The sequence below is a fragment of the Sitophilus oryzae genome, unplaced genomic scaffold (assembly GCF_002938485.1).
Source record: "Sitophilus oryzae breed Bouriz unplaced genomic scaffold, Soryzae_2.0 scaffold_1496_pilon_pilon, whole genome shotgun sequence".
Classification (NCBI taxonomy): Eukaryota; Metazoa; Arthropoda; class Insecta; order Coleoptera; family Curculionidae; genus Sitophilus; species Sitophilus oryzae.
Window position 1 is genome coordinate 1,677,107 of NW_022146165.1, and position 25,056 is coordinate 1,702,162.

General features: G+C 34.4%; 1 protein-coding gene across 1 annotated transcript in view; it reads left to right on the forward strand.

Moving 5' to 3' along the window:
- The window catches only part of LOC115877680 (transient receptor potential cation channel trpm-like), a 265,132-nt gene that overhangs the window by 14,513 nt on the left and 225,563 nt on the right, over positions 1–25,056 (forward strand). The window contains exons 2-3 of the mRNA XM_030893949.1: positions 9,971–10,073; positions 10,496–10,531. Of these exons, the coding sequence (XP_030749809.1) occupies positions 10,044–10,073; positions 10,496–10,531 (66 nt within the window). The 5' untranslated portion in view covers positions 9,971–10,043. The remainder of the gene's footprint in view (positions 1–9,970; positions 10,074–10,495; positions 10,532–25,056) is intronic.

Genomic DNA, 25,056 nt, shown 5'->3' on the forward strand with positions numbered 1-25,056 from the left:
TCCCCAGTAAGAACGATTTTTTCTTACATATAAGTGCCACAGCGTGGATGTAGCTTGAGTCCCATGCTGCTTCGTTCCCAGCTGTAAGCTAGTTAGTTACGGCTGTACCAATTTATGGTGTCTCATGCTGGCCCCTTTGGTTGTGTTGGATGGCTGAGTACAGAGATGCGAGACCACCTCACGCTGCTACTGTTTGAAACAAGATTACATAAAGAACAGCTAAGTGTAGATTTACGTTCTAGTTTTTATGTTTTAGATTTTCTATATTTACAGTCTTAAACAGTAACGTCCATTTTAAATAATATCGTACAGACTATATTTAGTGGTTAGATTATTAAGAACATTTATGTCGATTCAGTAGTTACAATGTGATTTAGATTTTAGGTTTCATTATATTACGCCTTCTAATAGTATTACTTTCTATAGATATTATTATTGCACTATATTAACAGATGAATAATGAGACATAGATTCTAGAATCTACAGGTTGCAACACATCAGATTTAACACCGCATAAAATTTAACAATTTAAATAAAGTAATGCTACTTTTCTTATATTTTCTATAACGTTACACGCATTGTATTTTTTCATAGTCTTTTCATAGAACATATTTAATATTATTTACATACATAGTTTTATTCAACAAATAACCACTATAATAATTATTAAAATTGACAATGGCTATTTACAATCAGAATTCATCATGAATAAATATAGTCATTAGTTTTAAGTAATATACAACTGTGTTTTCTTTCTCTGTACATGCCTGGCGCCCAATATCTATTTTTTTGTTTATTGTTATTAATTAGTTTTCTTTCCAGTGAAATACCTTATCCACGACTGCTCTCCGATGAAAAGCTGCCGTTCGCAGTGGTAGTTGTTTAAAAAAACGCTACAAGTTAATAACAAAAAAGGTTTTCCTCTTGTAAAGACAATCCGTGGATACACTGTAGAACTTTATGTCATACTTTATTAACAACGATGATATTGGACTTACATCCCTATACATATAAAACAAACAACAAACATTCAGTTGCCTTCAATAACAAAATACACTTTGAAATAGTGTAACAAATGGATTACAGATCAAACAAATAATACAGTTATTTAATTATACCCGAATGTTTACTGTTTTAATTGACGAGACTGGCGAAATTTCTGACTAATATTGCGCTAAATAATTAACAACAAATACATGTGTCGATGTCGCGTCGTTGGACTTGTAAAAAAACATTTAAAATAACAGCGGTTAGCTCTTTATCACTTTAAATAGATTGTAAATAGACTGATTAGTTAATTGATGATCGAAATATCCAAGTGTAAATCGATTCTTGGAATATTACTGACTTACTAATTATTCATTTCGTCGAATAATATGACGAAGATTTAAAAAAAATCTCATTACTTTTCTTTTGAAGCATTCTAGGTAAGTATACCGAGTGTTTTAATAGTGGCCCACCCTTATAAATTTTTTCAAATAAATCGAAATTTGGTTTGGTTGTTAGTACAGGGTGTCCCATTTTAGTTGAAATCATTCTGTATCTCCGTTATTAGTGAAGATAGAAGGGTGCGGTTTGCACTTTGCACTTTGCACTTTCTTGTCAAACGGAAGATACCGTAAACAAAATTTTTATAGCTCACTGATAAAAAAGATAGACTTGAACTAAAGTCGTCATTGTTCTCGAAAAAAAAATTAGTGGCAAGATAATTTATTTTAGCGTAAAAGAAAATATTTTGCCTGAAGAAAAACTCTCACAACTCAAGAAAACTGGTTCTCTTGAAAAATTCGAAAATTTCTCTTGAATCTATTTTCATTCAACCAAGTGCAAGTTACTTTGTTTTAAGATAATAAGAAAAATACGCTAGGAAGTACTTCATTCAAGAAACATGGCCATTTTACCAATAGCTAAATACTCTTTTGATGAAAAATAATAACAACATGCAAAGACGATGACGTATATACAATCAGTCGGCAGTCCGATCAGTCGTACATCATAGTACGCACGGGTTTTGTTGCTTGGAATTTTCCACTTGCAATTTTGCATAATTTGCTTTTTAAACGCATATCGTATAACAAATTAGTGATCGTTATTAACATGCATTTGTCATTTTTTATGGACAAATTTTAGGATATATGCATTCTTTTCCAGTTTCTGAAAAAATGGAAATTAGAGCATTTATTTGCTATGTTTGAAGGTAAGAGACATTTATCTAATGCACCTGTTTAGATAATGCATGTGTGACTATAGACAGAATAAGAATATAGGTATCGATTTTTTTTATGCAAATAATTACAAAAATTTTAGAATTTCAAGTCGTATTAAAAAATTCAAAATGTGACCAAAGCTTATAATTTTAATAATTTATTTGCTTTACTTTGATTAATCGTGATGTAACATTTCTTTGTAATTTGTAGAGTGATGAACCACCCTAAAAAATACCAAGGAATGAAGAAGCAGAAATAACTACTATCGAGGAAAATAATATCACTTTACTTACTACAGACCAGGAAAACCTAAATTCATCAGAAAATAATATAGCTCGTAATATGCCTGTATATGATGTATAGACTTCTCTTAGATCAAAATAAATTTTAGTTGAGTCAATAGTATTCGCTATTTGTTTAATAAAAGTGTCTCTTTAATCAAGAAATGTCCCTTTTCAATCAAAGAGACTATTGTTCATGTAGCAAGAACTTCTTTGCATATTCATTTTGGGTCAAGATGAAATACTTTGGACAGATAGATTCTTCTATTCTCTAAAGTAATTTTTTAAAGCTTATGAAAAGATAGTTATTGCTTTGGGTAAAGAAACGTCGTTCTTGGCCCTATGGAAAAGCGCCAATCTTTTAGGTCAAAGTCATTTTCATTTCAACTGAGAGATCCTTTTTTTTCAGTGCTCTCTTCGTTTCTGAGCTACAGGTTCTTTTTGAAATTTTTGCAATTTGGGACCCCCCCCTCCCCCTGTATCTCTGTTATTGTTAAAGATATCGAGAAGGTGAAAATTGTTTATTGTAGAACTTTTTACGTAGAATGCAGTGGCGTAGTCTGTCATTCTACGAAAAAAATATTTTTAAAGATATGAACTAAAGTTGTTTTCTTAAATGGAACACCCTGTATATTTATAAATTATATGATCTGGCTTGCCATAAGCTTCTCAAAAATATATATCACCCTATATTTATTTTTACTATTTACTGCAATATTTAAAAGTTTTTAATAAAAGATCATATTTATTAGTAAGCCATGAAAGAAACTTAAGAATTATTAAAAGTATACTGCTCTCTGTCTCTTGTTTTATTTTGGGACCCACCGATGGAGCCACTAATATTTTTTTTTATATTATATTAGGAAAACTTAACTCTCTACCGCTATTTGTAAATCTTGGAAACTATTGTATCGGAACTTTTAGATATATTCCTTTAGCTAATTTACGTCAGGGGCGTAGATAGGTGTATGCTATGGGGGTGGTACTATGATTAAGTCGCAAAAAAATCACCGTCGGAATTTTTTTGTCGAATTAAAACGACAGCGATTTTTTTGTCTTCAAAAATATATAAAAACATAACACAAAAATTAAAATATAGATTTGTAAATAACATAAACAAAAATGAAACAACGACGTTTATTAGTTAATTTTCTATAAACTATAAATAAAAAACTCTAAACTATCGAAAAAAAACTATAAAAACTATAAACTATAAATAAAACTACAAAACAAAATCAAGTTTTCTAGTACGCTATACTATAAGGGGGGGGGGTACCCCCCCCCCTTATCTACGCCCTTGATTTACGTGAAATATACTTTCAGTAAAATGGGGCTCCTCCCTCACAACTTTGAAAATATTAGAATTATGTCAAATTATTATTCATCGATGAATTGGAATCAATGGACCCATACCCATATGATGGCCTCCCTGATTCCCGGATTTGTCCGTTCAGGATTTCTAATTTTGGGGATATTTGAAACATGAAATATATCGTGGCAACTATAATAATGTCGAACACCTGGAAAATGCTTTAATAATGCAATTTTTTCGATATTTGCAAACCTACACCGTTATAATAAATTTAGTTATAAAAAAAAGAAAAACACGTACTTATATTCAGAGATTCAGGGGTAACAGTTCAAAAGTAAAATACATCAGTCCCAAAATAAAATTTTAATGTGTGTATGACTATTTTAGTAAATACCATTTTGATTTTTTTGTTATTTATCACGGCCCACTAATAAGAAAATGGAATATTTTAAATATTGCAGTAAATAGTAAAAATAAATATAGAGTGATATATATTTTGAGTAACTCATAGCAAAACTCATATGATTTATAAATATACGGGTGTTCCGTTTGAAAAAACATAACTTTAGTTCATATTTTCAAAAATATTTTTTTCGTAGAAAAACAGACTACTCCACTGTATTCTGCGTAAAAAGTTCTACCAAGAATCAGTTTTCACTTTCTCGATATCATCTACAATTAGAGATGGGGACATTCTGGGAATCTTATTTTGAAGGAATGTTCCTGGGAACGTTCCCCAAATCGGGATAGTGATGGGAATGGAAAAAATTTTAATGTTATGAAAAATTGAAAACTTTCCGGGAAGGTTCTCGGAAATATTCCCCAAAGCAGAAAAGTGATAAAGTTAAGAAAATATAACTTTCAAAATATATTTAATAACAACAAAATAATATATAAATAACAACAGAAGCAACACAAGTCGATAAAAGAAACAAATTTAGGTTATGTTTATAACCTAGTTTTTCTTCTTCTTTTTATTTGTAGCGTGGCCACTTCACAACTTTTCCAATGTTTTGATTACTTTCCCTAAATTTAAGAAAAGTTCTCGAAAAGTGGGGTATGTTCCGAGGAATATTCCAACTCGCATCAAAATACAACTTTCCCGAATTTTAGTCACTTTCCCGACCTTAGAGGAACGTTCCCGGAACATGGACCCGTTCCCTGAAGCACGTTCCGACCTGCACATCACTATCCACAATAACGGAGATACGGGGGCTGTCCCAAAGTGCAAAATGTTCTAAAATGCCCTGTAGTTCAGAAACGAAGAGGGCTATGAAAATTTTGTTTACAGCATCTTCCTATCTTTACTAATAACGGAGATACCGTATGATTTCAACCAAAACGGGACCCCCTGTAAAATGACGGAATTGATTTTTTGATTGAAGATATTTTTCTTTTATACTTTTCTTTTTGACGTGAACTTTCCACGTCGTAACGCATCTAAAGGTAAATAAATAAGTTTCAAACTGTGTAATTGCTGATGTGATATGAATATTTAATCAGCCCAAGAAACAACAGTGGTAATGTTTGAATTAACCCTAAGACACTGCAGAACTACGAGTTTCTATGACTTTAAAGTAGGATTGAGAGGCAAGAACAATAGATCGAGCGTCTTGAATCGGTTTAATGGCAACAAAGCTCCTTTTCGCGCTATTATACGGAATTGTTTTATTTTCCATTATAAAGGTTCGTTCGTATCCGTAGCGCTTAGAAAATAATCAAAGCCTTATTAAGTCTTGGGGTTAGTTGGGGAAAACGGCATTGGATTATTTTTAAGGGAAGAACATTCAAAATAAAATGAGAAATTCGATAATAGTCTAGATTATTTAACCGTATAATCACTGATAGTAAATTCCAGTTTTCAGAGTTTATTAGATGTTTTTTAATGAATATGCATATAGTTTGAATGAATCCAAAGCAAGAAGAACGCGTCTATGAGTTTTTTTCGCAAAAAAAAGATGTTGAAAATCGTGCATTTTGTTTTAAATTTCCCTGTATATTTTTCGGAAACTTTTTAGAACTGTTCACCGCAAATTTTCCCACGGTGTAATCTTTTAATCTCTGATATTACCATGGTTATGACACTAAAAGGGATGTGTAATATTGCCACTTCCTACAAGACTTATATTTTTAATTATTCATACGAGAAAATGCCACTAACAAATAAAAAATTGCTGAAAGAGGGTAAAAATTTCAGAAAAGATGGGAACAAAATATCCTGTATGGTAAAGTGCAGAGATACTAACCAATTATGATTAATTTATCTATTTCAGTATAAAAATATACCCCTTTAACCTTGTTTAAGTTTAATTATAAATAACGAAAACTAAATCTTATACAATGTATCTGTAATCAATCAAATCAGTACAATGTATCCAGTAAAATTGTATCGCCGTATAGAGAGTGAAAAAAAAAATTATGGGCAAGCTGATTTTTTCAGTTTGTCAGCGACTGTCTTCTGAGTGTAAAATTATTAACAAAATCGGAAATTTTCCCCTTGCGGTTTTTGAGCAATAGGGGTGGTTTTTTTAAAGACTGTACTACAACAAAATAATTAGACGCAAATTGTACATAAGAACATTCTCTATAAGTTCGCCTAATGAATTTTTTTTATAAGTTTATTATTTCCGGACTTAGCGGTCGTTTCATGAGCCCAATTGGGGTGGTTTTGTGAAAGTTGTTCATAATAAATGGCAACTTTTCCTCATGATTTTTTTTGTAGCTTGATTATTTTTGGAGATAGTTCATGAACAAATTAGGGTAGTTTTCAATGTTACTCTTTTTTCATCAAATTCACCCTAGGAAACTCGTTCAAAATAAGAGACATATACCTTTGTATTTTTGGAGATAGCGCCCAGATCATGAACAAGTGGTGGTAGCTTTAAATGTTCGGGAAATTCACAAGTGCTATTTCACTTGATGAAATAAATACATATCATAGGGAAGTTTGCATATAATTTTAATATGAACACCTTAGATTAGATTAGATTCTTAGAGGTGGCTTTCGGCCTGATCCACTGTGACCTTCTCAGATCTATTGTTGTCCTCTTCTGATCCTTAGATTACATTCTCCAGTCCTATCCTTTTCACAAAGTTTAGCAACTTGGAAACTGAACCCTCCATGTAGCTCCTTGGCAATGGCCTATCATTGCCTATTACCTGGAACCGCACATTTGCCAGGCTGTCACACCGACATAAAATGTGTTCTGACGTTTCTTCTTCAGATTGGCAGAACCTACACATAGCTTCGTCTGTCAATCCCATCAGCTTTAGATGCCTATTTAGCTTACAATGCCCTGTTAGTAGACCTACTACAGCTTTGACTGTCTTTCTGTCCTTGCTTATCAAGTCTACCGTGAATTTTGGCGAATGTTCTACAATGAACCTTTTCGCCTGTCTCTGCCCTGGTAAGTTTCTCCACCATTCTAGAGATTTGTTGGCTACCCATCGTTCCGTGGCCATTCCCGTGACCGCCTTTGCAATGCCGCAGAAGGGTTCTGGGCCTATGAATGGCATTGATGAGCCTTGCTTGGCCCTTTCATCTGCCTTTTCGTTACCCTTGTGACCCTCGTGCCCTGGCACCCAGGCCAACGTAACAGTGCTACGTTCGCCCAAAGTATTCAGAGCACGCACACAGTCCCACACTAGTCTAGAATTGACCTCCGCGGAGCTGAGTGCCTTTAGCGCCGCTTGGCTGTTCAGAAGATGGCCACAGAACGATTTGTTCTTTGTTGCCTTATTATTTCTTCTACACAATAGTGGATTGCCGTTATTTCTGCCTGGAAAATTGTGACATCCTTGGATAGGCTTACGTGGAAGGATCTCCCTTGTTTCGGCCCTACTATCCCAGCTCCTACGCCTTCTGACGTTTTTGGTTTGCTCCTTTGGTTGCTCCTACGCCTTCTGACGTTTTTGAGCCGTCTGTATACCAGGTTGCCTCAGCTTGAATGGGTACACCTTTACTCCAGTCTTCCCTTCCTTGTATGATTATATTAAATTTGTTGTTGAAGCTATACCTAGTAGGTGTTGCATCAATTGGTAATCCCAATACTTTGTCTGCTTTTAGCTCTTCGATTAGCTTCTGGTTTGCAGCACTATGCGTTTGGCTTATGTGCTGCTGACCGTGAATTAACCTGTGCATGACAGATCTGGCTTCGCCTTGTATGAAAATATGTAGTGGTGGTAAGTTCAACAAGACTTCCATCGCATTTGTAGGAGTGGTTTTTATGGCCCCAGTTACACACAGGCACGCAAGCCTTTGTGTGGAACTTAACAGCCTTACCGCACCCACTTGCGATGTCTTTGTCCACCACGCCACCGACCCGTAGGTTATCATGTGTCTTACTACCCTTATGTATAGCCATAGAGTAATTTTAGGGTTAAGTCCCCAGTTTTTTCCACACATCCTTCTGCACCTACCTAAAGAGATGGCAGCCCTCTGTTAAACTTTGCCTCTGTGTTGCTTTCGCTATGTGAGTATTCCATGTAAGCCTTTGATCAAAAAATATCCTAAGATACTTTGTTTCTTTGGCAAATGAAATTTCCGTTTCTCCTAGCACTGGTGGTTTTAGGCCTTTTGGTGCTATCTTTTTTGTAAAATTGACAATTTGTGTTTTCTGAGCATTGACTGTCAGTCTCTCTTGTTTGCACCACTTGTCAACTTTGTTTAGGGCTGTCTGCATTCTTTCTGATATCATACCAGCAAACTTGCCCCTGACCACAATTACGATGTCGTCTGCATATCCTAGGCAATAAAAACCTTGTGTGGACAGTTCGTTGAGGAGGTCATCTACCAAGGTTGCCCAAAGTAGAGGAGATAACACTCCTCCCTGTGGACAACCTCCACCCGCTACTGCTTTGATAGTAGCTTGCCCTAGAGTGGAAATCACTATCCTGTTTTCTAAGGCGGCCCTTATCCATCTACATACCACTGCAGGTGTACCTCTTCTACTCATTGCATTTACTAGTGAGTCGGTAGTAGCATTATTGAATGCTCCCTCAATATCTAAAAAAGCGGCCATTGCTATTTCTTTGTCCTCTATCGACTTTGAAATAAGCCTATTTAAATCATCTAATGCAGCATCCGTGGATTTACCTGGTTGGTATGCATATTGACGATTGCTTAGGGGACTATCCCTTAGCACTTCGTCCCTTAAAAACCTATCCAAGAGCCTCTCTAGCTTTTTCAGTAGGAAGGAGGATAGGCTTATCGGTCTATATGACTTTGGTGTAAAGTCCGATCCTTGCCTACCTTAGGAAGATATATGACCTTAACCTTTTGCCATCTTTCTGGTATGACTCCCCATGCCAGGCTAGCTTTGAGAATCTTACATATGTGAGGTATTAATTCCTCTATTCCCATCTGTAATAGTATGGGATATATACCGTCTGTACCCGGAGATTTATACGGCTGGAATTTATTTATTGCGCATCTAATTCTACTTGGTCTGGTAACTTCTGTGGCAATTTTCCAATCCACAGGCCTTGGCCTGGCCAGCCTTGGGTCTAGGTTAGTTTGCCTAGTAGAGTCCCTCAGAATTAGCGAGGCCGGAAAGTGAACTTTTATTAATTCTTTAAGACTTTCCTCTTTAGTTTCTGTATAAGTACCATCAGCTTTCTTAATGAAACCTATTTCCTTGATGGTTGTCCCATCTTTTGCCAGGACTTTATGGATACGAAAGCATGCCGGGACATCTGTAATTTCCTCGCAAAACTTTCTCCATGAATTCCTTTTGGCTTTTCTGAGAACACCTTTAAGTTGGTAAATTTGTAGAACTAAACAAAAATTATGAAACTACCCCAATTTGTTATGAACTGGACGCTATCTCCAAAAATAATGAAGCTACAAAAAAATTCGTGAGGAAAAGTTGCTTGTCCATTTATTATGAACAACTTGCATATGTGTCAACTTTTTGAAAACCACCCCAAAGCCCTCATGAAACGGCCGCTAAGTCCGGAAATAATAAGCTTATAAAAAAAAAATGCATTAGGCGAACTTATAGAGAATGTTCTTATGTTGTAGATTTTAAACTTTTTAGGTAATTTCGACGATTGTTTTTTAAATTGAAGATCTCTATCTCCACATGGATCATGATTTTTATATTGTTTAATGGGTATCTATTTATTTAAATAATATGCTAGTTGACTAATTATAGTGTTTGTATTTGCAGAGCCACAACACAACAGTGGTTCCTGAAACAATGGTAGAAACGGTACTGTCTAGTGAGATCACGCGTAGCCAGCATGAAGAAATCAAAATTGCACACCAAAACGGTAAGCTCAATGTTTAAACGTTCAGTCTTATTTTATTTCAAATTCTATTAGAATTGTTTTGATTTTCAAGAAAATCTCACCATTATGATCGTCGAACACGTTTAAATAATTTAGTTTATAATTATTAAAAACATCTTAAACAACTTACTTTGATAAGTATTTCTTTATTTACCGTTTTAATTTTGGTTCGAATATAACTATAAATATAATGGACTGTATGAACAATCCAATCACTGAGAAATAGTAAAATACGATGAGACATATTTACTTATGATGATAAGGCATGACATGACAGATTGTATCGGAATCAACTGTCAAAGTAAAATCCTACGATTTATAAAAACTTTTTGAGCGCACGGTATATTCCATATGTATTTTTTTAAATTTTGGACGCACAAATACTGATCTTACTTATGTTTCAGCATTCGTATCAGTATCTGGAAAAACCCAGAGCCAAAGTAAGTGGAGTGAAGTTTTTATAGTTCGATTTTTTTTTGGTCTATAGGACTAGCTTTTTTTATTTTGTATGCCAGCTTCTACTGAGCAGCAACCACTATGCTTTGGCGATTATAATAATTTTTTTCTCACTTCCTTTGCTATATTTTTATACTGAAACAATGTAACGAGGGTCCTCTGTAATACCTGTAAAAATGTACAGGGTGTCATCTCTCATACGACTCGAGCTAACTTTCGAACGAGGACAAATGGCATAATGTGCCTCGGAAACCACATAAATAAAGGTATTTCAAAAGAAGTTAAAATATACAGTGTGTTCCATTAAAAAGTATGAAGCTATAATTTTTTTCTTAACTTTCAAATCGACTTTTATTGATTTTCATTTCACTTTCTGGCGGTTTCAACTCCTACTTTCAAAGGTTTTTACTACCTCCAATAGGAAGTCTGTTTTGTGTTTTTGTTGCCATTAAAAATATACAGGGTGAGTCTTAAATCAGTGCAAATATTTTCAGGGCTGGTAGATCTCGATAAAAGAAACATATTTTCTCTTTACCATTTTTGAAATAAATCCAAAATAACCGAATTATTTTACTTTGAAAATTTTCAAAAAAAATGATTTTTTGCTTAAATTTTGAGAACCACTGAATCTTTTCTGGATTTTCTTTCTTGTAAATTTAATCTACTACCTATGTTGCCATATTATCACAATAATTATGTTTTTAACTAAAACTAAAAAAAAATCAATTTTCAATTTTCTTCGCGAAAAAACTTTTAATCGTGTTTCTCTGGTCGAAATATACTAGCCCTAAAAATATTTGCACTAATTTAAGACTCGCCCTGTATATATGGAAGTTAAAGCATGCCTCTCAAATAGTGAGAGATGTCATTATAGAAAACGATGTTGGACAAAGCCAAGAAATTTAGTTGGTATTACATCAAGTTGTTTATGTTTCATGTCTACTTTTATACAGGAACTATCAGTAAGTACAATACGGTTGAAAAATTAGACAGTTTGGGATTGTTTGCGAATTATATACAGGACGTTCTATAACTTACTGATTAGAGTTAGATATGTATATGTATAAGCTATCAGTACTGTTTAAGTTGATTTTTTAGTAATGTAATTTACTAGTTCTATTAGTGCACGATAACAACTGCCTACTGTTTGATATAGATTTTACTATATTTTGTATGTATAGATGCTATTAGTATATAGATGTTAGAAGTGTTTTCATAACACTTTAGTTCATTTTTAGGGTTCCGTACTTCAAAAGGACCAAACGGAACCCTTAAAGGATCACTTTGTTGTCTGTCCGTCCGTCTATCTATGAAGACCCTTTATCTCGGGAACCAATGGGGGTATCGAGTTGAAATTAAAACCATATACTCGGGTTTAGAGTCCCTTAAAGCTGTGAAAAAATCAAACTTCTAAGTTAACCTAAAAAATATAAGGGCGTTTATACCGCAAAAAAAACGTATATTTCGACACTCACGGGAATCAAAATGTATAGGATATTTTCCGTTGACCTAGAACTATGAGATTTGGCAAGTAATATCGTCTTATACTACAAGTATAGAGAAAAATCTGAAAACTATACATTTTTAAATAAATCATAAAAAATATAGTCTTTATTTAAAGTACAAATTTGTACGGAACCCTCGCCTCGGTGGGCGAATCCAATTCATATTTGTAAGGTATTTTTAATAGGCATATCTAGACATTTAGTGATTTAGCCCTCGATTTAGCCTTCCTATTTTTACTACCATGATTTTTTGCCACTATAAAGGTAATTTCGTTAGCGAAAAAATACCAACTCGTGTCATTTTTGCGTATACCTTTTTTACGTGCCATATATGTTAATATTTTAAATGAAATATGATCGTGTGGGACCATTATCCTTTAAAAATAATGTTAGTTTTTTTTATCATTTTTGTATTCTATCGTACAGAATATTTTCTTTTTCTCACAGCGTCCAAGCATAAGTTCCAGTACCGGTTTTTAAAAAAAATCACTCAAGTAAGGTGAAACTAGTAGAGATGAGCCGAACAAAGTAAAAAAAATACCGAGGGTGCCATTTAAAAATCAGAAGTTGTAGTCATTTCCGGTGAAACAGGAAGTGATCGAAATTAATTGAATACGTTCATCAATCCTAATTTATATCATATGCTTCATACCAAATGTCGTTTTTTTTTATCAGAAAAAATAAAAAAGTTATAGTTTCGAACCAATCTTTAGAAAGACCCAGTATATTATGATCTTGGTCCTAGAAAATATTACCTTCTCTATAAATAAATAAAATCAGAAAAAAAATGCAATCGCAGTTTACTATAAAATGCTTCAGTGGACCACAAAATTGCATTTGAAACAAAATCGCAACTCCTAAATATTTAAACTCGCAGATAGAAGGCTATCACTGTCCTAGTTTAGAAAATCACAATCGCAACAAAATCGCAAATCGCAACTATAGTAATATTGGTTGCCTAAATTGAAACTCGCAAATAGAATAAACGATGATTCACGGTACACCGTGACGGCCCGGGGCCGTGCGACGATGAAGGCACGGCCAAACATTGTCAAATGTTATTTATACTTATACATTCATGCTAAGCCGAGCACGGTCCGAGCTTCGCCGGAACCCGTCCGTGCCCCGTCCAAGAAATGTCGGTGTACATTTTTCCTCGGATCCGCTACTGTCCGGCCCCGTTGCGACAAACATAAATGAGCCGCCGCGGCTAAATACTTCGTTCGTCTACGGGCCTATAGCGACTGTTTTCTAGCAGTGTTGCCGCACCCAACTTTTAGCGCGTACCACATTATAAACTAAAAATGTACCACTTTGGTACAATTTTTTAAAGCACAACAAAATACATCTGCAAATGACTTTAACCGGTTTGGTCGTTGTGAATTTCTTCATAAATGTCTTCATAAAAAACTTGCTGGAGAAAGACACAAATCGAGACGAAAAACATGAAATAGAAATTCAGAAAACCCAATTATAAGGCAGATTATATATTATAAGAGTATCATACTTATAATTGGGTTTTCTGAATTTCTGTTTCATGTTTTTCGTCTCGATTTGTGTCTTTCTCCAGGAAGTTTTTTTATGTAGAAATTTATGAAGAAATTCACAGCGACCAAACCGGTTAAAGTCATTTGCAGATGTATTTTGTTGTGCTTTTTAAAAATTGTACCAAAGTGGTACATTTTTAGTTTATGTGTGGTACGCGCTAAAAGTTGGGTGCGGCAACACTGCTAGAAAACAGTCGCTATAGGCCCGTAGACGAACGAAGTATTTAGCCCGCAACGGGGCCGGACCGTAGCGGATCTGAGGAAAAAATGTACACCGACATTTCTCGAACGGGGTACGGACGCGTTCCGGCGAAGCTCGGCCCGTGCTCGGCTTAGCATGAATGCATAAGTATAAATAACATTTGACAATGTTTGGCCGTGCCTTCACCGTCGCACGGCCCCGGCCCGTCACGGTGTACCATGAATCAGCCTTAAACCGTAGTCGCAGTTTTCTATGAGAGACACTTGCAGGTTGCGATTGCGATTTTAAAATCGCTGTGATTGAATTGCAGTTTGCAATTTGTTGCTAATCTCTAGAAACTAAAGAGTATCAATTTACATTTTTAAAAATGTAAACAAGGATTATGCTATTAGGAATCATCGATAAAGAAATAAATATTTCTGTATATGCATCCCTTTTATTTCCGTAACCATAGAGTAAAGCCGTAACTATGGTAATATCTGAATGCTCAGCCTCAGCAAGGTGCAAAGACTTGCTTGTCTGAGCATAACAGGGGCGATGAAATCAACGCCCACTGCATCAATGGAGGCGCTTCTGGACCTTCCGCCTCTTCACATAGTGATCCAGGCGGAGGCAAGAATGGGACTCTATCGACAACAAAGTGTCTTGTCTCTGGGAAATAGGACAGAAACAGGACACACAAAGATGGGAAATCCTATCGGGGGACCTCTACTCCAAATGAGATCGGACCAGATGACCCCTCTTTATCACTACCACAAACCATTCGAGGTCAACAAAATGGATCGAGGAATGTGGACAGATATAACATTCCTTCAGGATGGACTAACCTGGTATACAGACGGGTCAAAGACCGCTGAAGGAACAGGAGCTGGAGTATTTGGGGAAAGACCAAGGGTAAGTCTATCCTTTTCCTTGGGTAAACACTCAACCGTATTCCAGGCAGAAATCTTCGCCATTCTACAATGTGCGAGGTAAAACAATAGAAGAGCTTATTCAGATAAGCTCATCAATATATGCTCAGACAGTCAGGCGGCACTTGGGGCGCTTATGAGCCCAAAGGTATCGTCGAGACTCGTCTGGGAATGCCTAGGTGAACTGGAAGCTCTGGCTCGACGGAACAGAATTAAATTATTCTGGGTGCCGGGCCACAGCGGCATCCAAGGCAACGAAAAAGCCGATGAGCTAGCTAGGCAAGGATCATCGGCATCTTATCTTGGTCCAGAGCCAGTACTGGGAATACCCAAATGTATGGCCCGTAGTGCATTAAAACTCTGGATCAGGGAAAAGCAGAATGTCCACTGGAGAAACAGACAGGGGCACAGGCACAGCAAGGCTTTTATCCAAGGACCTAGCTCCAAAACCGCAAAAGAACTGCTAATGCTTAGCAGGAATAAATTGCGGATTACAACAGGCCTCTTGACAGGACATATGGCTGTCAAGTGTTACCTGAACAAGCTCAATCTGTATCAAGGAAGTCTTTGCTGCAGACTCTGCGATAAAGATCCTGAAACAGCGGAGCACATAATATGTCACTGCGAGGCTCTGGATCGCAAGCGACACTTTTATTTGGGAAAGCTAGGCTAGAACCGGAGGAACTATGCTCCCATCCTATCAAGGACCTGCATAAGTTAGTGCAGGGCACAGGGATAGGAGAATGGGTGCAGATATAAAAAGGGGACAAACACAATAGACCTCACAGGTCGCAGTGTTTCCGGCAGAGGACGGCCCCTTATTGTGGAAAAAAATGGTAATATCTGAGATTAAGAAATTATACCGGGGGGTCAAAAATATACAGGGAAATTTAAAAGAAAATGCACCATTTTCAACATCTTTTTTTAGCGATAAAAAACCTCCTAGACGTGTTCCTGGGGTCAAAATATACCACCCCTGAAAATATTTGCACTTATCTCACCCTGTATAATCATTTTATTTTTGTTTCCTAAAATATTTTGATAAAAAAAAATATATATAAGTAAGTGGGCAACACTGTTTTTGTAGTAGTCTTCTTTTAATTCAAAAGAGTTCTTCAAAAAGTTTGAAATAAACTTTTCTGTAAAATAAAATGGGGAAAAACTTATTCATCGTTTTTAGAATTAACATAGGATTTCCTATGTTCAAGTCGACGATGCAACATACGGTATACATGATATCTTATAATGCATTTTTTTGCGAATGAATTTCACGTTTTCAACAAATATGTGATACTACCCGTATCTTGCGGGGCAGGCACATTCCGCAATTCACGCGCTTATTAAAGGCCTCTCCTGTTTCCTAAATACGTTAATAACCTCCTAGGTCTCACGCTCTCTCGCCAAAGAGTCTATTAATAAGACAAAAGAGCAACGACATCGTCACAGTGGCTCTTTTCAATGGGATCGCGTTTGTCGGCATTGCAAGAGTGAATTATTTTGTTGTGTGTGCATTCAATTGCCTGGATTACGTGCACGATGAGAGTTAATTATTGTAAATCAAGCAGATGCAGAGAAATACTAATGGTATTAACCCTTAAGCCAGTTAATAAATTACAGTTGGGGGTTGAGTTGAAACCTTTGGTGTTAACAACAGCAAAATAAAACAGTAGATGATTAAAACTGTTCTGCTGATGATGCGTAACGTGGTTAGGGAAACGCGCGTCCAGTGTAAAAGTAAAAATGTTTTGGTGTATCGTTGTGATTTATAGTCTGTCCAACGAGAAGATCCTTGACAGTGATAGATGTGTCTGTCATTTTAATTTCAAACTAGTTTATTTTATTTTACAAAGAAATAAGTTGGTACAACTGGAACGCATAGATATATTGAAAATTTGATTGACAAGATGACAAGTGATTACTTCAAAATATTGTGAAAAAAACTGTATAAAACTGAAAAAATTTTATAATCGAATTATTTTATTTAATAAAAACGGTATGTGTTAATACAAAACAAACAAGAACAAGACACTACATACCAAAAAAATATAAAAAAGAACTATTATTTACTTTCAAGCTTTATGAAACTACCCGCATTTATGATTATATTTATCAATATAACTTATGTACAAATACAAATTTGTAATATTCCACAGGAATAAATAAAACAACATAGGTAAATAAAACAAACTATTTTATTAATAATAACACCTACCAAATTTTATACCTTAAAGGTTGATTAATTAACTTTAATCTTAATTTTTTTAAACCAGTACCTTTTGACATTATTTTTCTGCAGTACTAAAATCCATTATTTACCTATCGTGTGATGTCGATATGTTACAGCTACTCCAGTTTTTATCCAGTTTTTAGTATGTGTTTAGTTTGATCCTTCTGCCATATACGAGATGCACTTATCTACGACGAAATGGTATACAAACTTTATCGATGGCAACTTCATTGATGTATAAGACTTTCGCCTGGGCAGCGAGTATTAACCACAAACTGTGCTATGGGTCTACAGTTAATTTTCACTCGATTTTTCCTCCACTTGACTTCAAAAGACACAAAACACACGTAATAATACGAATCAAAATGCATCATCTTCCAAAACGCAGGGTATTTAACAAAAGTTGACACAAAATTATAACCTATAATTTGGCAAGACTTTGACAAGCGTCAAAAATGACAAAAATCTAAAGGCGAGTTCATACGCATCGGCGTCCGTTTGTGGTTCATCGTTCCGTCAAACCAATAAAATTGAAATACGATCTGTCATTTTTTAAATAAACCAATAAAACTGGTTAAAAACAACAAGACACGACGCATGACGGATTTATATTTAAACCCATCCATAGATAACTTAAAAATTATTAGAAACTTTTTTTAGTAAAATAAATAGATTGGTATGGGACGTCATCTGCTTTTCTTCTGTCATCGTCTGTCGAAATCTTACCTGAGAAAAAAAACAGAGTATAGTTCTTTTCTTTTCCACTTAATAAAGAGGCACTGTCATACAAACTTTTTGGGTTTGCTTACTATATAAAATCTCTAGTTACAAAATCACAATTCTCAGCTTACTCAACCATTTCCAATTATGGTGTAGCCTCCCTCACATATTTAGATACTCTCTTTGTAGGTGGGTCCATTATTGTCTATTGTTGGATATGCGGGCCCAAAATCCCTGCTAATTTCCTAATATCATGGTCCTATCTCAGGCTTGATCTTCTTTTATGTCTCTCAATTTCCCGTGGGTACCATGCTGTAATTTTTGTAGTCCATCTGTTGTCCATCCTTCTTGTCAGGTGTCTTGCCCATTGCCACTTGGGGGATATGAACATGTGGATGACATTCATTACCTGGGCCTTTTGTCGTATAAAATGTTTACCATTTTTTTCAAGTATACTTATTTATTGAAGTAAATAAATCCAATGCATAACTACACCTATTCTGCCTATATTCTAATCATTGAAATGTTGTTTTATATCGAATTAGCTTCTCATACTACACGGTGTTTCCAAAGAAAACGACAATTTGTATTGAAATGAAATTTTGTGAAATTATGTACAGGGTGGGTCAAATTCGACGCTTTTAAATGGAAACACCCTTTTCTATAGGAGATAGACAAAATATAATATTGGTGTCTGGAGCTCAATTTTTGTCAAAAACATGATGGTGAAAACCGCATATCGATATCTGTTACCGTTCCGGAGTTACGGGGTGTTTTTCAAAAATATGCATTTTTAACAAATCGCTGTAACTTTTTTGCTATAGAAAATTTTGTATTTTTATGAAAACATTTCCAAAGCACCTTTTTACGTAGAATTTAATGGTTTAAGTATAGTTTTTTTAAAATTAATAATTTAAGAATTATCAACAGAAAATTTGATTTTTTATATGGGACGCCCTGTATATTTTTAATTTATTGAAAAGAATTTAAAATTACCTTTCTAAAAATATAACACACTTGATATTTTGCTCGATTCCTCTTCGAGATATAGAGTATATCAAAATTCGCCCGCTTTAAATAAGTAGGCTTTGAACGGCACCGGCTGTAATGCCAAAAAATTCTAGCTGTGAGCATCAATTAAAACGAAAATAATATTTGCTATGAGAGATGCAGAATTTTATAACAATTTAAAATATATTTAACCAACATCAACACATTTAAACTATATCTAATAACAAAAAAAAAATAGCAAACCAGGACATAAGTTCGACATATCGACTGTCTTCTGTTATGGACAGACCGGGCAGTTTTTGAATATTTCTCGCGGACTACTTAACGCGACTTCACTAACTCAGTAGCGGTGAAAGATACCCTTTCATAACTGCTAAGTATTTTTAATTCTTGTCTAGATTATACGGAAGAATAAGGAACCTTTATTCGCAAATATATCCATAGGATTAGATCTATGGGCTCTAAATCAGGCGGCCTCGACGGCCAACGGCTGGGATCTTGATTTGGTTTGGTTTGGTTTGGTTTGGATGTATTTCAGGGAAATATTTTAACTTCTATAGGGTGGCTCAAAGAAGTGTGAGTGAATCGGGATGAGTTTTTTTGAATTTATGAAACACCCTGTATATTATTGCATTTTTGGCTTCGTTTCAAGATATGAGTAAATATATTTCGGTAATTTCAGAGATAAATAGATAAAAAATATATATTTTCCAACCTATCCTGCAAATAAAAACTATATTGTGTTCAAAATTCTACGCCAAACTTTCTAAAATATAAAATATTTTTTCTTCATTTTTTTAAATGGAAAACCGTGTATATTTTTTTTATTAGATGGTATTATTTGGTGGTATTCCAAAATTTTTAATGGTTTTGGAGATACACCTAGTATTATTTCATATGGTTCAAGGGTAAAATACGAGCGAAAAATTATTGGTTGACTTTGATAAAAATTTACTCTGGAAAATGCCATATGAAATATAAAACCGCGAATATCTGCGAAGTCGTTAAAGATTTTGAAATACTGTAAATACAAAAATAGTTCATTTTTTAATTCCCCATCTATTGAAAAAATGATATACAGGGTGTTCCATTAAAAAAAAATGAAGAAAAATTGTTTTATATTTTAGAAAGTTTGGCGTAGAATTTTGAACAACCTGTATAATTTACGAATACCATATTTATACAAAAGTAAGTCCAATTCATCTAAAGTATAATACCTAATATAGTTTTGATTTCAGGGCAATTCTTGTATTTTTAATATTGTTTTAAAACAGGCTGAAAAATATATATTTTTTAATTATTTATTAATATCTCTGAAACTATCGAAATATATTTACTTATATCTTAGGATTATGTAAAGTGATCTGAAAGGAAGCCAAAAATGCAATAATACACAGGGTGTTCCGTTTAAAAAAATCATCCCGAGCCACTCACACTTCTCCGAGCCACCCTATAAAAGTTAAAATATTTTCCTGAAATCCATTCTAGTACATGCTTAAGGTTTACACTTAAACAAAGTTCCCAAGTTGTTTATTCTAGGAGCTACAGATACCGGACCCTGTATAGAGTTCTACAGGGTGCCCCCAAAAAAAGTTATAAACCAAAGTTGTGTTTTTTTTAATGGAACACCCTATATACTAATTATAGGTTTTCGGACTCGAGAAACATAAATTATGGTGAGTTTCATTAGAAAACATATTAGTGAAATCGCGAGTGAAATGTATAGTTTTTGACATATTCGACAAAAAAATCAATAAAAATCTTCCTAAATTGGAATTTACTCTGTATAGACTAATATGTATTTAAATTAACCATTGTAGGTTAAACCAAATTAAAACTGTTTTTAATAAAAAATAAAAAAATTCATTCTAAAGTTAAGCGCGTCTTCTACGATTGTTATTCATTTTTACAACTCACTGAGTACAAATATGCCAAGCAAATCTAAGACCACTGGTTAAATCTTTCAGGACTTCCAAAAGATCGCGAGCCAGATCAAATCTACTATAAAACATCGAATTTTGTCCCATTAACAACACGATTTAATCAGCTCAAATTCGAGCTCAAAAATGACGAGAGTTTTGGTATGTGCCGAGCCTAGTTCGCCGTCACAATTCGGACGGATCAAATCGGTCCAACTTATATGATAATATTTAGGGGGCTAATGACAGAATGACAGTCAAAACAGTACTGGGTCTACTAACAAGGCATGTAAACGCTGATGGACGAGGCCTTGTGCAGATTTTATCAATCTGAAGAAGAAACGACAGAACAGAGTTTATGTCTGTGTGACAGCCTGGCAAATGTGCCGTTCTTTGTACTAGACAGTGATAGGCAATTAACAAAAAGCTATAGAAGTGTTCAGTCGCCAAGTTGCTAGACTTTTTGGAAATGATAGGACTAGATAATGTCACCTAAGGATCAAAGAAAGACCACAATAGATCTGACAACTGATTTGAGGATACCTCAAAAATCTAACATAATCTAAGCTATTTGGTAGGAACGATAAGGTAAAAGAGATACTATCATTATTTTTAGATTGTGCCTCGTACACAGCTAATAACTTGTTAACGACTACAAACACACACACACACAATTACATACGACTTACGACTGATATATATCTAAAAATAATTTTCTTACACACGAGTTAACAATGGCTGAAGATAGAAGTATAATAGCAACTTGTTTGAACAACATTATCATTTAAAATAAATACACGGCTTCAAAATGCCTTAGTTCAACTTCCAAAAATACGAGTCTGTGAGCCGAAAATGTTTTGTTCTATCAGTAGCACCGTTCGCATTGATTGTTAAACGGTGTTAAATTGTAAATGAAACGAATTGAAGCGTTTAATTGATTTGTTTTTGACAAACAGTTGAGACGGTGATATTATTTGGAGTTATTATTCATAAATTATTGTTTTGGTTTGTGTGCGGTTAAAAACTTAGAACAATGACTGTTTCAAAAGGTGAATGTTTTGGTTTTACCTCCAGAATCGGTGATAGCTTTATGGATCTGCATCCGAAACAACTGTGGTGTCGTAAAGCAAGAATTTCAAAAGATGAGGTACCCTGAATTTTTACTGTAGATGTTTTAACCTCGTGTTATAGTCCCTACTAATAATAATTCAAATTCCTATAACAAGATCTTTTCCTTTATAACCTATAAATTCCGTGTCATCGTCTTGGTCTTGCGGTTAATATATAGTCTTGTTCTTGGTCTTGCAAGGGCCTGTCTTGGTCTTGGGCTTCTGGGACCACTCTTTATAAAGTATTCAAGTAAATGTACGGGTATATATATGGAGGTTTTATTTATATTATCCAACGGGTATCTACGTCCACTAATTTACAGGGTGGTCCGAACTGCATTCCGGAAACTTCGGCAGCATGTTCTGCAGATAAAAAAACATTTATACGAACTTTTTTACTTATTTTTATTTGCAGAATTTGCTGCTAAAGTTTCCGGTATACAGATCGGACCACCCTGTATAGTCGAAAATGATTTTTGATCTATCTTAGATAATCTCTAGAATGAAAATAAGAGAAAAAATGCTTATTGCGAATATTTGTTCGATTAATAATGAGTTATAATGTAATGCCAATTTGCCTGCTTTATAATGCACGCCACTGAACTAAAGTAGTTTTTTTTGCTCTGTTCAAAAGATAATTTGCATAAAGTAAAGGAATCTGCATTGGAGCTGGTAAAAGAAAGCTCCTATATAACAATAGAGTTTGCGTTGCATCTCCAGGTATAGTTAAGAACTTTTCTGGATTATCTTTCGCTAATTCTATTCTGCTCTACTTTACCTACTGGTTGGAGATTTATCGGCATTCAGGGATTTATATTAGAATTTTTTCTTAATTGTCGTTTCTGAAAGAACAAGCTACTTTAGAGAAACTTATGAAAACTTAAAATTATTCTTTAATTTTAAACAAAAGTTTGTAAAGTTAGTGTAAAAATGTGAAAAAATTGCAGCATACTCTGCGCATAAAAATAAGTAGAAAAGTTCGTATAAATGTATTTCCGAAAATGCTTAATTTCGGAGATACAGGGTGTAGAAGTTTCATTTATATTTCGATTTTTTCCAAATAATTTCTGAAGTAACGTCAATATTTGATGATAATTGGTGTCTGGGGGCTTTTTGAGTAGAGAAAATTGATTTTGATGTCAATATGACTCCTACTTATAGAGGGCGCCACCGCGCCATGTTTTAACTGGTTTGCAGAGTAATAACATTTCTTCCGTACCTGTATAAAACTACTGAGTGGAAAAATATAAATTTACGACGTTTTTTACGTAAAAAAGGTCTCTTGGTAAAAATTGCTACGAGTAATGGTTTCCGAGATATTTGGAATCGAAATTATCAATACCTGTCATTATTGACATAAATTGAATATGTTGACTAAATAGTTATCAATTAGACTGAAATCATAAATTCGAAATGTTTTTGTTGCAAAAGTTCAACAGAAACTGTTTTATCATCATTTTTTCGAAGAAAAATTTACGATTAATTTAAAAAACAAAAAGGTCCCAAATCTATCAACATGTTTATTTTTTTGTCAATAATGACATGTATTGTCTATTTCCATTCTAAATATCTGGAGAACGGTTGCTCGTAGCGATTTTTACCAAGAGACACTTTTTACGTAGAAAATCACGGAAATGTATATTTTTTCACTCGGTAGTTTTATACAGGTACGGACGAAAGGTTATTACTCTTCAAAACAGTTAAAATACATGTAGGTGGCGCACCCTACAAATAGGAGTCATTTTGACATCAAAATCAAATTTTTCAGGTCAAAAAACTTATATCCTATAATCCCGGGATTTCAAAACTGGATCCCGATCCCGAAAATTAGAAATTTTACCCTTAATCTTCTTATTCAAAGGATCATTCAAATTACAAATTCCCGTTGCTACTTCTTCTGCTCTTCAAGAACACTGTTTATAGTTACTACTGTTACTTCAGGTATATTCCCTGTTAGGTATATTATACTGTTACTTTAGTATATATATCCCTTCTAAAAAGCGGTAACTATTTTTTTTAAGATAAAGAGTGCATTTAGTGATGTTAATATTTCAGAAATTTTTGATTGTTACAGGAAATTTTACAATTTCACATATTTTTTGTTGATACAATAAGGAATAAATTAGATGACATTTGATACCAACATGTAAGTGGAAAAAAAAACAATAAACATAATATTAGTTGTCATATTTTTAATAAACAATACATAACCCATAACAAAAATTATTTGGTAACATTTGTATTTTGTGCATAAACCACGAACTATGACAATGAATTTAAAAAAAAAACAAAAAAGCACGAAATATAAATTTAAAAAACGTAAAACACAAATAACTGAATTATTCTATTCCGGAATATCAGGCGCCGAGCTGGTCCCATCTTCATAGGGTATTATAGTAGTAGTAGTATTGTCTTCGTCAGTTTCTATTTCCAAATCAGATATATTTGATGTATCATCTGGTTCTGATTCTGAAGGATGGACCTCTACCTCTACGGGTTCTAGTGGTTCTGGAGGAGTTTCATGTTGTTGAATATCAGGCTCCATATCCACTTTTTGTTTTTGTAGTAATAATTTATTGTTATGAGCTACGAACATTATTTTGTCGGCTATTTGTGCAGTTAAGCGATTCCTTTTTTTAGTATGGATAAAACTGTTAGTACTGAAACTTCTCTCAGTGGCTGCAGATGACGTTGGTAAAGACAGCAGGACAACAGCTAAATATTTCAACTGAGTATTTTTACACATTGCTTGCCACCAACTTAGACAGTCTACATTTTTAGCTAACATCCAAACGTAGTCGGGACCCCATAAATCCGATTTGGCGCAATAATTTGTTACATCTGTAAAAATGGCTTCTTTATTATTGACAAACTGAGGATGTTTGTTGGTGATATTGTTGATAAATTCCATAGCAGCTATGTGTTCTTCATTGTTAAGTTGCTCTCCCAGGAAACAGAGGGGTCCAAGAGATTCGCGGCAAAATGCATTGGTTTAAGAGACATACGTTTTCTATTTTGTAAGGCGAAGAAGCATTCTTTTTCTTCTGATTTAAGAATAAGCATACTTGATACACTTTCGTTAAATTTTTAATCAATGTCTTGAATTTTGAAAAGAAATTTCTTGCAAAATTCGGATTTTTGCGAATATTCGCGATTTTGGGACCGAATATTTCGGAAATTTCTGCAATTTCCTGCAAAATTCCAATGGAAATATTCGCTACCAACATCACTAAGTGCTTTAGTGTTAATGTTTGATAAGTTTTATGTCAATTTTTAGTAAATGACGTCTTAGCATTGATTGTTATTCCCCTGCCGTCTTTGACGCCGTTTTTCTTTCGATCATACGGTATATTTTTTA